This window comes from Sphaeramia orbicularis, chromosome 14 (genome assembly GCF_902148855.1).
Source record: "Sphaeramia orbicularis chromosome 14, fSphaOr1.1, whole genome shotgun sequence".
NCBI classification, from domain to species: domain Eukaryota; kingdom Metazoa; phylum Chordata; class Actinopteri; order Kurtiformes; family Apogonidae; genus Sphaeramia; species Sphaeramia orbicularis.
In genome coordinates, this window is record NC_043970.1 from 37,044,550 (window position 1) to 37,059,501 (window position 14,952).

Sequence of the window (14,952 nt, forward strand, 5' to 3'; positions counted from 1 at the left end):
CATTGTTTTTTTCATGTATAAAGAGGAATAAAAACACACAGGGAAAAAAAATCTTGAATAAGGTTTTCATAATTCATGCATGAAAGGGTTAAAATGATAAAATCCCTTAAAATAAAAATAAAACTAATTTCCAGTGTGTAGTTGCAGCTTGGAGGTTGTTCTTTCACATACATCCTCTGAAACAGATTCTAACTGTAGACTGCAGTTAACTTATCTTCAAAACATTAACCCATAAAGACCCAGTACTACTTATGTGGCAGTTTCAAAATGTTTTTTTCTTTATATTTAACTTTTTGTAAGTGATTTATCACCATTTATCCTAATATTATCCTCTGTATTTTGTGTTTTAACTATAAAAATCATGTTTTTTCCTATATTTAATTCACTGATCATGTAGATGTTCATAAAACTCAGATTATAGTTTAGAGTCATTATATTAGAAACAGAGAAAACTGAAGAAAAAGTGACTTTTTCAGCAAAATACAGTCATGGGAAAGAAATTATTAGGCCACTTGTGTATTCTTCAATTTCTTATTCTTATTTCTTATGTTTTCTTTTCTGTCTGTTTTAGTCACATACACACAGGAGTTAGTACTTGATTGCATAACCATTGTTTTTGATGACTTTTGATGATCTAATATTTTTTTTATGCAACTTTATATCACTAACTAAACATAAACTAAGTGTCTCCATCCACTGTCATCGATCCAACTCCATGGGTTTTACTGGTGAATCAATGTTGTAGAAGATGACAGTGTTTCCACGTTCACTATGGAGCTTCTGAACGTTCAAAGGGGTCATATCTGATGATCATGAAAAGATGACAAACTGTATTTTACATCAGTTATTTACATGTATTAATAGGATTAGTGGATTAACAGGTATTAAAAACAGTTTAGATCCGTAGATGCTTTTGGTCACCAGTGGATGTTTGTGTCTTTATGGGTTAATGTATAAACTCATGCCTTACATCAGTTAATATGAAAACTTTTAGCTGAAACTGCAAGAGCTAAAATCAAAGGGGGAAAAAAAAAACCCACCAGAAATGAAAAATACAAACAGCTGATTCTACAGTTCTCTCCTCTCTGTCCCGGTTTATCTCGAGCTTATATTTACTTGAATTCTACTGCAGATCCCCTTATGTTACATGTTTCTGCAATATAATAGTACATGTCACACAAATAGAAATGTTTTTTGTATGAAATATTCCATATTTTCATCTGTAATGGTGCGTCATGTCCATTAGGGGGCAGACCACATCAGATCATATCACCTCTATGTATTGAAAACCTGCTGAATTAAAACCATTCTTACAAGTTGTGCTGTAATTATTGTTAGACACCAACATTATTCAACATGGAAAATGAAATGTTTCTAGCAAACGTACATTAGAAATCACTTCCATACGTTTTTGCCTGTAGCCACAGAACAAAAAAAAAACAAACCAAAAAAACACAGAAACTATGAAAAACACAACTGATTTTTTCGCTTTTAATTGAAAATATTATACAAAGCATTTTCTATGAACATAAATATGGAGGATACAAGTGAACACTGAACGTTGATGTCCACAATTCAGGCCGACAGTATAAATACTGTAAGTTTGGCCACCAGTTTGTACACAGTTATACTGCGATAACTGACTGACTCATTTAGACTATGAAACTTTAAGATTTACTATCTATAAATTCTGTTCTTGTGCTCTTTTACATCAATGTATAAAAATAAAGGCTTGTCTTGAATACATTTGAGCTTACTTAATATACACTATCTGTGACCTGTCCATAATTTATCCATAAAGGCTCTGTAATAAGTCATCCACATTAACTCTCCATAAGTTTTAATGTATTTCAACAATATGAAGCTAAACACAACCATTACATCTTCCAGACAGAGCTAACAAATGCCCTTTAGTGCTCCAGAATCCATTTATTTTCTGAAAAATTTCAAAGATCTCGCCATGGACGTAAAAAAACAAAACAAAACATAAAACAGACATATGCTCCAGTGTTATGACAATACAGCGGGACAGTTAGAAGCGTTTTTTTCCACATACATACAAGTTGCCAAAACAGAATTTAACACTTTTAATTCAATTGCTGAGTTTTATGGGGAAACTGACCATGAAGTTTGCAGCCTTTTTGTTACATTCAGACCCAGAATTTAAAGGTTTTGCATGCACAAACTATATGCAAACTTTGCTAACAGGCTTCACAAGCATCACTCAACAATGCAGTTTACTTTATTACATGGATATGGACTTGGATACTGCAGTTCTTTTACATATGAAAAATAATTTCTTTTGTTTTTCTTTTTTTTCTTTTTTTTTAGTTTTAAAGCACTTTTTGGACAACTGCTGTATTCTCTCCTATATTACTCTAATTCTGTGGGATTTACATTTGAACATCACATATATAGAATAGTTTATTTTCTCATTTCTCACATTAAGAGCTGTTAAAAGATCCACTATTAGGCACAGAAGTTCTTAAAACACTTTCACGTGGGACTTTTCAAATATCAGCTTCATTTTTGTCCGTTACATCATTAAATAATAACATCAATTTGTGTAAAAAGCCTGTATCTTATGGCAGCGAACTGTTTCCTTTCAGGCTGAATTACATTGAAAAACACTAAAAACCTATAAAGATATACATTTGACAGAATAAAACGCTTCATAGTGTGCATCTTTGGTTCAATATCCAGTGTTACTACGCTGCTATGCTGTCTGTCTGAAAATAAATATCATATATACAATTTCAATGCTGCAGGCAACTTTAAATTACAACAGCCTATACAGTGTGGACTGTATTTGCAACATCATTATACTGCAGTTTTTACCAGTGATTGATATTATAATAAGCTTTGTTAATCTGTGTTTTAAGAAATGACTCTAAAAGGCATTTTATTTGCTGAAGTCAAACCAAAAGGATTAAGATACTTGAAAAGCTCCTTCATTATATCAGTGTTGTCTTATTTAATTTCATGTGTCTGCAGAACTATTGTCATTTAACTGTTAACTACATATTCCCACCCCAGTCTTCCACCCTTTTCACCCCTTTTTTGCTTTAAAAGCTAAATATTTGGTCTTGTTTCATCCCCCTTTTGCCATTTTACTCTAAAGTTTAGATCAGAGGTCACATACGGGCCAGTGTGAGCTCAAGCAGACCAATAAAATAACAGGCATATCACCCTATAAATAATGACTCCACATTTTTCTGTTAAAAGTTCAGTAAAATTACATCATGAAAAAAGAAAAGCACTCGGAGCGCGCACACCTCCGCCAAGACAGACCCCCCCCCCCCCATCACCACCAAAATTCAATAATTTCTTCCTTGTGCCAGTATCAACATTTCCTGAAAATTTCATGGAACTCTGTCCATAACTTTTTGTGTTCTCTTGTTAACAAACAAACAAACATGCACGCACGCACACAAAACAAAACGATCCCAATACCTCCTAGTGGAGGTAAATATAAATAACCTTAACAACCATGTACAACCTGAAATTTCTTCAGAAAAATAATTGCAATTTCAACAACACTATGTCTCAGCTTATTATTAACGCAACTAACAGATCACAATGGATCTAAAAATGCACAAAACATTTAGTATGAGGCATAATAGTGTTAAAATTGCACATACTTCTCTTAAGACATTTCATGTTGTTCATATTTGTTCAGGTTATTCACATTTTATTCTGAAAGGATAGTTTGTAAATGCAAATATTTTCATAATGTAATTGTGCTTTTTTTAATGATAAACCTGTTTATAGGTGATTACCTGTTTGGTTTTGGTTTGTTTGTTTGTTTGCTTGTTAACACTCTAGCAGCAAAACCATTAGTTGAATTCATACCAAACTGGGTTTATAGATTGCCAGTGACCCAGAGTAGATATCGCTACATTTTGGGAAAAATAGGTCAAAGTTCAAATTTTTTATGAATTTTTAAATCTTTTTTTCCCCATTTACTTATAATGGGTGAAAATTCAAATGTCTGTAGCAGCAAAACGATTGGTTGAATTCATACCAAATTAGGTTTATAGATTGCCAGTGACCCAGAATAGATGTGAGTACAACGTGGGAAAAGTAGGTCAAAGTTCAAATTTTTGGGAATTTTATACATCTTTTTTTTCTCCCATTTACTTATAATGGGTGAAATTTCACATGCCTATAAAAACATCAATTTTATTTCAAATTTCTTCAAACTTGGCACATATGTAGAAGCAACTGACATGCTGAAATCAGCACAGGCATAAACATGATGACATCAGCTAAATCGATGCCAAAATAAACTACAATACGTGTGAGGGGTGGGGTTCGTTGTGCCTGGAACCACTTGTGAAGGTAATATTTTACTTGAGATCTCATTAGTCGGTATGTGGCCCCTGAACTAAAATAAGTTCAACACCTTTGACGTTCAGTATGTTCAGTGTCATTTTTGCACTTCACAAATTCATCCCATGGGCCATATGTTTGACACCCCTGGTTTAGATTATGGATAAAATATAGGAGATCTATGTTATCCTCTGTATTTCACTGCAAAGATTCACTGTGAAAAATGCATGACAAGAGCAAAAAAATAGAATAAGAAAAAGAAAACTTTAGAAATGCATTGATAAAGTAGAAAAGAGATATTGGACAAATGTATGAAAGGCTTATCGATACACAGTTTGCAATGTATACAGTGCATATGGAATACAAACAGATTGAATTATACTTAAAGAAAGTACTCAGTCTGAGAGTCTTGCTGTTTGCCAAAAGCGTCTCAGCGCGAAAAGCGAGTGTCAGTGGCAGGATTAAATGTTTTTAATTAGCTAAAAGGTTAAATGTTCCCTTTATAAAAGAAACTGTTATTGTGTCGGTGTTAGACTAGAGATCCGGCCTGGTTCTGTGCAGGCACCATGATGGGAACCCCTCCCATCCGGGTGATGTTGGAGGCTGTGAGGGCGGAGGTGGGCAGCGGCGGTGGGGAGGGCACCGGCTGATGCTGCGCCTGAGGCTGGCTGTAGGTCTGGGGCGGCGCCTGGGCCTGGGGCAGCTGGGTGTAGCGCTCCGGCCTGGGGAGGGAGCTCCCGCTGGTGCTGGCGTCGGAGGAGAAGGGCTGTCCGCGGGGCAGGGTGCTGTTGTTGTTGTAGCTGTAGTGGGTGGGGGTGGAGGCGCCCTGCTGCCGGGACGGTCTGTAGCCGGCCGTGCTGCCCGTGGCGGTGATGATGGAGGCGGTGTCCGAAGGGGGGCGCTGGGGGTACTGCTGCAGGTGGTGGTGGTGGTTGTTGTGGTGGTGCGAGGGCTCCTTGTGGTGTGGGCTGGAGGCGATGGAGGACAGGGTGCCGTTCTTGGAGATGATGTCCGAACCCATGCCGCTCTTGGCCCAGGACACACGCTTTGGCGCCTGGGCATCCTCCCTGGAACCACAAACATCAGGTCAGGGGTTGAACAGGACACATATGGACACATGGAAACCTTCTGAGCACAAATTCATGAAAACCAAGAACAGCAGGGCTTGGAACCAAGACCTGATATCTCATCATCATAACTTACAAAGTCAGACCATACCCTTTTTTTTTTTTTTTTTTTTTGTTAAATGATGTTTGATTATAGATCAGATACACAAAAATGGATGTTGAGAAGTATTCAAGTCATTATTACCTCCGCCAGGAGGTATTGTGATCACTTTGCTTTGTGTGTTCGTGTGTTCGTGTGTTTGTTTGTTTGTTTGTTTGTTTGTTTGTTTGTTTGTTAGCAAGATAACTCAAAAAGTTATGGATGGATTTTCATGAAATTTTCAGGAAATGTTGATACTGGCACAAGGAAGAAATGATTAAATTTTGGTGGTGATTGAGGGGGCAGATCTGTCTTGGCGGAGGTCTGCGCTCTCCGAGTGCTATTCTTGTTACTTATATTGTCTGTCAATAAGTATTTTGTGAGGTTATTTACTTTCACAGCTGTTTAAAAATTCAGAGGTGGTCTTGTGGGGGGGGGTCTGGGGATTTGTGTTCAGGGGAGACCCCCACATTATTGTCAATTTATGTCGGAAAATATATGTAATTTGTCAAAACCTTAATAAAGTTATGTGTTAAAAAAAACAACAACAACACCAGAGCGTCTTACATTTGTGTCCAAACACATTGTGTGTCCACAGAGCTCATTCTGAGTGCTCTAGTGCCATCATCTCTTTAGTGCGAACATATGGCTGAAATTTCTTTTCTAACACATAACGTCTGGTGCTTCTATCATGGTCAGGACACTCTTGCAAAAGTTTTTAAAAAAATCTCAATTACTCATTTTTTCCTTGTTGAATAATAATAACAACAACAACAACAACAACAACAACAACAACAATAATAATAATAATAATAATAATAACAATAATAATAATAATAATCCCCATCATCAACATCATCAACATCATCATCACAATTGTCTTAGATCGATCGATCGATCGATCGATCGATCGATCGATCGATCGATCGATCGATCTATCTATCTATCTATCTATCTATCTATCTATCTATCTATCTATCTATCTATCTATCTATCTATCTATCTATCTATCTATCTATCTATCTATCTATCTATCTATCTATCTATCTATCTATCTATCTATCTATCTATCTATCTATCTATCTATCTATCTCTTTAATAACTCTGTTTTCTTTTTCTTTAACCTTCATCTTACTATATTCTCTTGCTATTGAGCCCATGAATCAGTAGATGATTGACAGCAGCTGAGCTCAATCCCAGCCCACATCAGCTGATTCTATTCTGAGCATCCTATTGGTTCAGCTCATGCAGGGGCTGTATTTAAACTGTGGACACTTGTTGCTCCCTCAGTGCCCCTCTGCCCCTCATCAGAACCCACCTCCACTTTTTCCATTCTATATCTGATTTAGCTGTTTGTTGTTGTCCCTATTCTGTTCCTTCTTTGGGTTATTGTTGCTCCTCTTCCTGCTCTGGGGTCCATGTACATTCAAGGCCAAACATTTTAGGAATGACATGAGTGGATACTTTGTTTTAAATATGGTCTATTTATCATTATATTTCATTGAAACCTATATAGTGCTTCAAGTTGTTTTTAAATGAACATCAGAAATATGTGGAAATTAAAACCAAAAAATAAACTAGAAAAGCAGTTAGAGAGTGCAGACATCTGCCAAGGCAGATCAGATTCATCACCTGTTCCTTCACAGCTAATTTGTGTTGATTCTTACCTACTTACCATAGCTACTTTCAAAGCTTATAACTGAAGAACCACAAGGCCAAAAGGAATCAATAACACCTCATCTGAAAGTTTCAAAACATGTCCATTTTTACTATGTGGATGAAATACAACCTGAACTACAAAGAGTTGTGGAGAAAAATATTATTAGACTACCCTTCAATTTCATGTTCATTTTAAGGCCTGGTACAACTAAAGGTACAATTGTTTGGACAAATATAATGATAACAACAAAAATAGCTCATTAGAGTTTAATTTAAGAGCTGATATCTATCCATTTTCCATGGTTTTCTTGATAATAACCAAAATCACTTCAGTTCTTACATCAGTAACTATGGCATTGTACTGACAAAAACAGTGCTTTTAGGCATTCCATGTTTTCTTTTCTGTCTGTTTTTAGTCACATGATACACACAGGACTTAGTACTTGATTCCATAACCATTGTTTTTGATGACTTTTGATGGTCTAATAATTTTTCCTGCAATTGTATATCACTAATTTAACATAAACCCAGCGTGTCCATTCACTGTCATTAATCCAACTCCATGGGTTTTACTGGTGAATCAATGTTGTAGAAGATGACAGTGCTTCCACGTTCACTATGGAGCCTCTGAAAGTCCAAATGGGTCATATCTGATGACCATGAAAAGATGACAAACTGCATTTTACACCAATTGTTTACATGTATTGATACGATTAGTGGATCAACAGGTATTAAACAGATTTATTAAAGATACCATTAAATGAATGGAAACAAGTGTGTCCATTCACTGTCATTGATTCAACTCCATGGGTTTTACTAGTAACTCAATTTTGTAGAAGATGACAGTGTTTCCATGTTGACTATGGAGCCTCTGAATGTCCAAATGGGTCAAATCTGATGACCATGAAAAGATGACAAACTGTACTTGATTGCATAACCATTGTTTTTTTATGACTTTTGATGGTCTTATAATTTTTTCTGCAACTGTACACTAGGCCCTTTAACTTTCATCAATATACAGGTGATTATTTCACTAATTGTGTTTTGGCGCTCAGGAATACTGGAAAAATAAATTTACCAACTCAATTATGGAGAATCTAAGCTTTCTAACAAGGTATAGCATGTCTATATTGCTGAAAGTTTTATTGTAGAAACTAATGTATATTGTACAAAAATGGCGGGTGGATTACTAGCAATGTGGTGGAAATTGAGAGGTTCACTGTTCATTTATGTGAAATTTATGTGTTCTTATTTATAAAGTTCTATATACAGATGTAAATGTACATCAATGTGCTCAGTCTCTCAAATAAATAAATAAATAAATACAGTAGATGTTTTATATGAACAGAGTTGAGTTTGTTTGCTTTAGCTTGAGCACAGGTTGCAGAATAAAGCATTAAATCAATTATTTAGCAATTTATAATAATTATCACAGCACTTAGGAACATTTTCTGAAACTCAAATCCAAGGTAATAATTTAATTCAGTTCTTTGTCACACCACATCAACCTCCAGCTCCAGGAAAGGGCTGAGAGTGAATATCCATCAGATATAAATATATATAAAACACATAAGACGCTTATTTGCTGACACTTTGCTGAACTTCTGTTCTGTAACCATGGTGACAAAAGCACCTTGAAGACGTGAACTCACTTGATTTCATTGGCCATATCGTCTTCATTGTCTTGCCGCCTCTTCAACACGAAGAAAAGACAGATGAAGGCGACGAGGGCGAGGAAGCCGACCACGGAGCCCACTGTGGCCCCGACGATCATCCCCACATTGGTAGCTGCAGGACGTGGAACAAACAGAACAGAACGTGAAGTCCTCATACATGTTGCTTTTGTTAGTGACTGAAATAGTTTGTGTGCTACGTACATGAGACGATCTCCAGGTTGATGAAGCAGCTCTCGGAGCCGGCTGAGTTACTGGCCGTGCACACGTACTTCCCCGACATGTTACTGCTCAGGTTGGTCAGCTTCAGAGTCCCGGTCTTCTCATCTGAAACAGGATGGAACATGAAAGACTGATGTCAAACATGAGGAAACATTATCCCATGTGTATCTAATTCAATTCAATTCACAAAAATTTGCCCTCAGGGGAATTTTAAAGCCACATGTGAGCAGCAGAATTGCGTGACACTTTTATACAACCCAAGAAATCAAAGAAAATAAAGTAAAAAAAGAGAAAGTAATATAAAATATAGTAAATAATAGCAATAAGAATAACAACTGTGTGCCATAAATAGCATGTGAATGTCTGAATAAGGTGGGTAAAGTGGATACAGTGCAGACACGATATGACAGAATGATCATAAACATCTGCACATATAATGGTGGAAAAAGGTTTTGGATGCCCCATGCATTTATATTATATTATTACATTACATTCACTCTTAAGTCATTAACTCTGCCAAGTATTGTTCCATTCTCCAAACCCACATGTTCACTTCTGCACATGCTCTGTCAAAACTGGAGGTTTAAGCAGATAATGAAACACATCCAGGACACGACGGCTTGGAACTATCAAGTATTTTTTGTTATTTTTTCTTGTTAAAATAAATTTTAAAGAAGAGAAAATAAATAAATAAATAAATAAATAAAAGCATTATTTTGTGTCTGTCTAATGCAGCCATATCTTTTGAAACAAAAAAGATTTTTCCAGAAATATTTCATAATATTTGAGATTGTGTAAAAAAAAAAAAAAAATCCACACGCTCCTTAAAGATGTCCTCACTAAATCACTGACATTTTCAAATGTATTGACTTTATTGCACTTGTTTTTACTTTTAATGTTTACTATTATAGCTTTTAAAAATTATTTTACCTTTTTTTTAGCACTACACACTGGTAACTTCAAGTTTTTACTCTTTTATCTCTCATGTTCTAACATTATTTAAACCTTTCCTGCATAAATTATGAAAAAAGTACTTTTTTTTAAAACTGATTTTATTACTCAAAATTAGGTTAAAGTTGAAATGCATTTTGAAAAAAAATTTTAAACATGGTTATATTAAGAAAATGTTTACCCTCCCGAGACCCAGGAATATGCAAATTTTGGCCTTTTTTAAAAATTAAATAATTGCCTATATTGGAAACATCATGATGCAACAGATTTTTCAGATGCTTTTTTTTTTTTTTTTTTACATTTTTATGGAATGTCCTTTGTGGTGGACAGTTTTTATTGATTTTTTTGTTTTGTTTTTTGTTTTGTATAAAGCTGTGAAACTCTTGTCCACAAATGTCGACAGAGAACCCATAGCTGGATCTTAGGAGGTTAACTTTATGAGATCACAGAGCAGTCCAAATTCTAAAACTGAAATGATACTTTTTATCATTGTATTGCTTAGGGTCTATAGAGACTGCCCCCATGTTATATAAACCAATGAAGAGATTCAGTATATGACTTTTAAATTAAGTTAAGTTGTGACCTCATTGCATCAAAATGGAGAAAAATATAGAAAAATCAAGTTAATTAAATATTGGTGAGTCCTCTCTCTATATATGTCTCCATAATATCATAATTAACTATAAGTGGGAACTGCATAATATCATTAAGAATCTTAACTCCAACATATAAAGTTCAAAATAATAAACAAAGGCTTTGAGAGAAAAAGCATTTCTAATTATACCAGTAATGCCCAAGGACTGCCTCCACCGCTTTTGTCGTTTCATTATTTATTTTATTGTAAATTATGATGGACTTATCTGATAAATATGGTCTTTCACAAACCTGACTGATGGAATTATATGGTTAAAGGTGAAAACTGAGTCTGGAAAGTGATAGTCACATTAATAAAGAATATCTTGATGATTACACCATCAGAAGAAAAATCATTAAATAAGCTATTATGGCATGAAATCCCACGCAAAGGGCTTTAATCTTATTAGTCTCACTTTGGTGAACGAAGAAGCTCCTGAAGGAACACAATGACAGACAGCATTAGAAATCGAGGTAGCTGCATTATCAGTAACATTAAAATGCCAGGAGTAATGAAAACAATTTCCTCCATTATCCAGAAACATGTGCATGTTCATGAGTCATTGCAGTCAGCAGTGTTGGATGGTAGTAAAATAAAGTATTTAGAGATTTTTAAATTTTTTTTTTTTTTTTAAATTTTGAATATGGAAATGATACAAGCTTCCTGACTGGTACTAACTGACTTCTTTGCACAACATAATATGGATGGATGGATGGGTGGGTGGGTGGATGGATGGAGTTTTTTTTTCCAGACTCATGGTTCACATTAAAATATTGAATTCAAGGAAGCATAAAATAATAATACACACAAAAAAAGAAAAAGATAAAAAGTCATATTTGAAAAGGAGTGACAAGAAGCATAACCTATTAGCTCTCACCCCTTTGTCTAAACCAGGGGTGTCAAACTCATTTTAGTTCAGCGGCCACATTAAGCCCAATTTGATCTCAGTGGGCCAGACCAGTAAAATAATAACTGTGAAAAAAGTAAAATTACATTATGATAATGTTCATATCTACGAAGTTTCCTTAAAAATTCTAAATAACATGATCAACTTGAATTGTCTTAAGAAAAAAAAGTGCAATTTTAATAATATTTTGCCTCGGTTTATCAGTTTATCATTTACACATGTGCATTACAATCGCAAAAAAAGATTTAGTAACAGGCAGAATATTGGTAAAATTGTATTTACTTTAATTAAGACATTTCTGTTTGATCATATTTGTTCAGGTTATTCACATTTTTTTTGTAAAAGTATAGTTTGGTAATGTAAACATTTTCCTGTAATTTTGCTTTTTTACACCAAAAAAATAAAGAGAAAATTTGGGGTTGTCATTATTTATAGGTTATTATGATAATATTTTACTGGTTCTGACCCCTTTGAAATTTAAGTGGACTGTATGTGTCTGTATGTGGAACCTGAATTAAAATGATTTTGACACCATTGATTGTTAATATCTTCAGTGTAATTCATCCTATAGGCCAGATTGGACGCTTTGGCGGGCCGGATTTGGCCCCCGGGCCGCATGTTTGACACCTGTGGTCTAAACCAACAATATGTACATATATACATACATACACATACATATATACATACACAAATATGAATAACTGTATTTCGGTACATACTGTACATTCTTAAAGGTTAATAGGTAAAGTGATTTCTGCTGTAATTGCTCTGAAACTTAATGGATATGGCATTTGTATTTTAATTATAGGGCAACAAAATGCATTTCAGAGACTCTTTAGACTCAAATAGTAGCCCAAGCCTTTATTTATTTCCCATGCAGAAGGTACCAGGCCTTTATGTGAAAAAGATTTGTATTAGTCAGGGCTTTATTTCTAAATTCCTCTGATTAATAAGTAAAAATGGTCATAATTAGTATAAAACCACATTTAGAAATGCTCTACAATGTTGCGCTGTGCTTCTCTACAAATGCAACACTTCCTTTAACATTTCAACATTAAAGCCCTCTAGTGTTTCTTTGCCCAACTGTTTTTATTGTGTAATTATTGTCATGCTGTAGTGCTTGGAAGTTTCTATAAATTGCTATGAAAGACAAAAGTAAAACAAACACCTGCAGTGACATTAGACAATAATGCAACAGGCAAATGATTTAGAAAAAAGTGTTAAAATAATAATTTTTTTGTTTTGGAATGTGTTAAAATAAACATGTAGTGAGCATTGTTCTTAAAACCTGTTAAATCCTGAGCCATTTGTTTCCATCATCCAAACATTTCAATGTCACACAAAAAAATGGATTAGCCGATAGCAGAAGCTTCACTCGTATAAAACCAAGTTATGATCAAAAGCAGCAAAGAGGAGACCATATTCCTAATCATCCCTTCATAATGCAATCTTTATTTACGCTCTTCTTTGTCTCATTCAGTGAGTTTTAGTGGTAGAGAAATAATACTTGTACTGTTGGATCTGCTTAGTGTTAGCTTAGCGCTGCAACATCTGTCTATTGTTTATTGTCTATCGTTTTATCAAATTGTTCATGACATAGTGTCACCGAAAAAATTATTAGACCATCGAAAGTCATCAAAAACAATGGTTATGCAATCAAATACTAACTCCTGTGTGTATCATGTGACTGAAATAGACAGAAAAGAAAACATGGAATGCCTAAAAGCACTGTTTTTGTCAGTACAATGCCATAGCTACTGATGTAAGAACTGAAGTGATTTTGGTTATTATCAAGAAAACATGGAAAATGACTAGATATCCGCTCTGAAATTAAACTATTATGAGCTATTTTTGTTATCATTATATTTGTCCAAACAAATGTACCTTTAGTTGTACCGGAAATGAAAATGAACAAGAAACTGAAGAAAATAAGGGTGGTCTAATACTTTTTTCCACGACTGTATGCTGGTCTCAGACTTGGCTTAGATATTTGTCCATTTATGTGATTGTTTTAATTGTGTTCTTTCTTCCAACAGTTGGTTTTTTTGAGCTGTTAGCTGATGTTCTTCTGGTTACATGGATGTGCAGAGCATGCGTACTGCTATAAGCATTGTATAGCGTTACCATGGCAACACAGACAGAAGTGAGGCTACCACCAGTACCGGGAACAACCAGGCCTAAGAGGCTACTTTAAATTTATTCAAATTATTCTCTACCGTTCCTGCATTTGATGTGGCTTATTTATTTATTTATTTATTTATTTATCTATCTATTATTTACTCTTCATTTAACCAGGTAAGTTAGTTGATTCTGTTTTCAATAATGGCCTGGCCATGAGGCAGCACAAAAACAGATTACATGTACAACAAACAAACAAACAGGATGCACAACATAACATATTACATGTGCAACAAATCACACAATACCATATAACAAATAGAAAGGGTAAAAAAACGCATTTGTTGATGTCAACCTTAGGGCTGTGTATTGGCAAGAATCTGGCAATACGATAGAAATCACAATACTAGGATCACGATACGATATATCACGATATATCATGATTCTGTTAAAAAAGCAAGATTTATTCCTGGAAGAATTGAATTATACCAGAAATATGTACAAATACTAAACACATTTTTATTTGATCAGAACAGGATCTAATGCTATATCACAACATTTTTCTAATTCTTAGTTTCTAAAGGAACTACCATCTGCCTCTCAGACAGTAAAAAGTGCTTTTAGGATGATTCAAATAACCATTATTTAATAAAACAGTGTTAAATAATAATAAATAAAATATAAATAAAAAAACAAAAATGAACCTCCGCCATATCTGCATTTCAATAAATACCTAAAAATATCGACACAGTACTTTTTAATATCGACACAGTATTGTGAAATGAAATATCATGATATATTGCAGAACTGATATTTTCTAACACCCCTAGTTTTAAATCTATGAACTGAATTAAAAGTATAAAAGAATTTATACCTTGAACAGTATCTTTTAAATGTAAAATCTCAGAAAATTGTTAAAATATGCATCAAAATTCCTAACAGTCTCAATTTGATGTCTTTAAATTACTTATTTTTGTCAAAAGTCAAATTAGAGCTATTAAATAAATCCAGGAAATGTTTTGCATTTTTTCCCAGTGATTGCAACTTATTGATTAGAAAAATCACTGCACATGATCTGTTGACTGAATGGAGAAGAATTCATGGAAAAATTTCCCCAGAAGGAAAGATCTTCAATTTACTATCATCACATGACAAAGACAAGCTACACACTAAAGAAAATGACATCAATACAGTTCTTTTTAATATCGATACAGTATTGTGAAATGAAATATCGCGATATATTGCAGAAC

At 34.4% G+C, this 14,952-nt stretch overlaps 1 protein-coding gene across 2 annotated transcripts in view; it reads right to left on the reverse strand.

The window, feature by feature from the left end:
• Positions 1–4,747: 4,747 nt before the first annotated feature.
• Positions 4,748–14,952, reverse strand: part of esama (endothelial cell adhesion molecule a) — a 132,509-nt gene continuing 122,304 nt past the window's right edge. The window contains exons 5-7 of one of the 2 annotated variants that reach the window (XM_030154688.1): positions 9,075–9,197; positions 8,850–8,985; positions 4,748–5,399 (exon numbers count right to left, since the gene is read on the reverse strand). In XM_030154688.1, coding sequence (XP_030010548.1) covers positions 4,862–5,399; positions 8,850–8,985; positions 9,075–9,197 — 797 coding nt within the window. In that variant the 3' untranslated portion in view covers positions 4,748–4,861. The remainder of the gene's footprint in view (positions 5,400–8,849; positions 8,986–9,074; positions 9,198–14,952) is intronic. The other variant, XM_030154689.1, reaches the window with a different exon arrangement.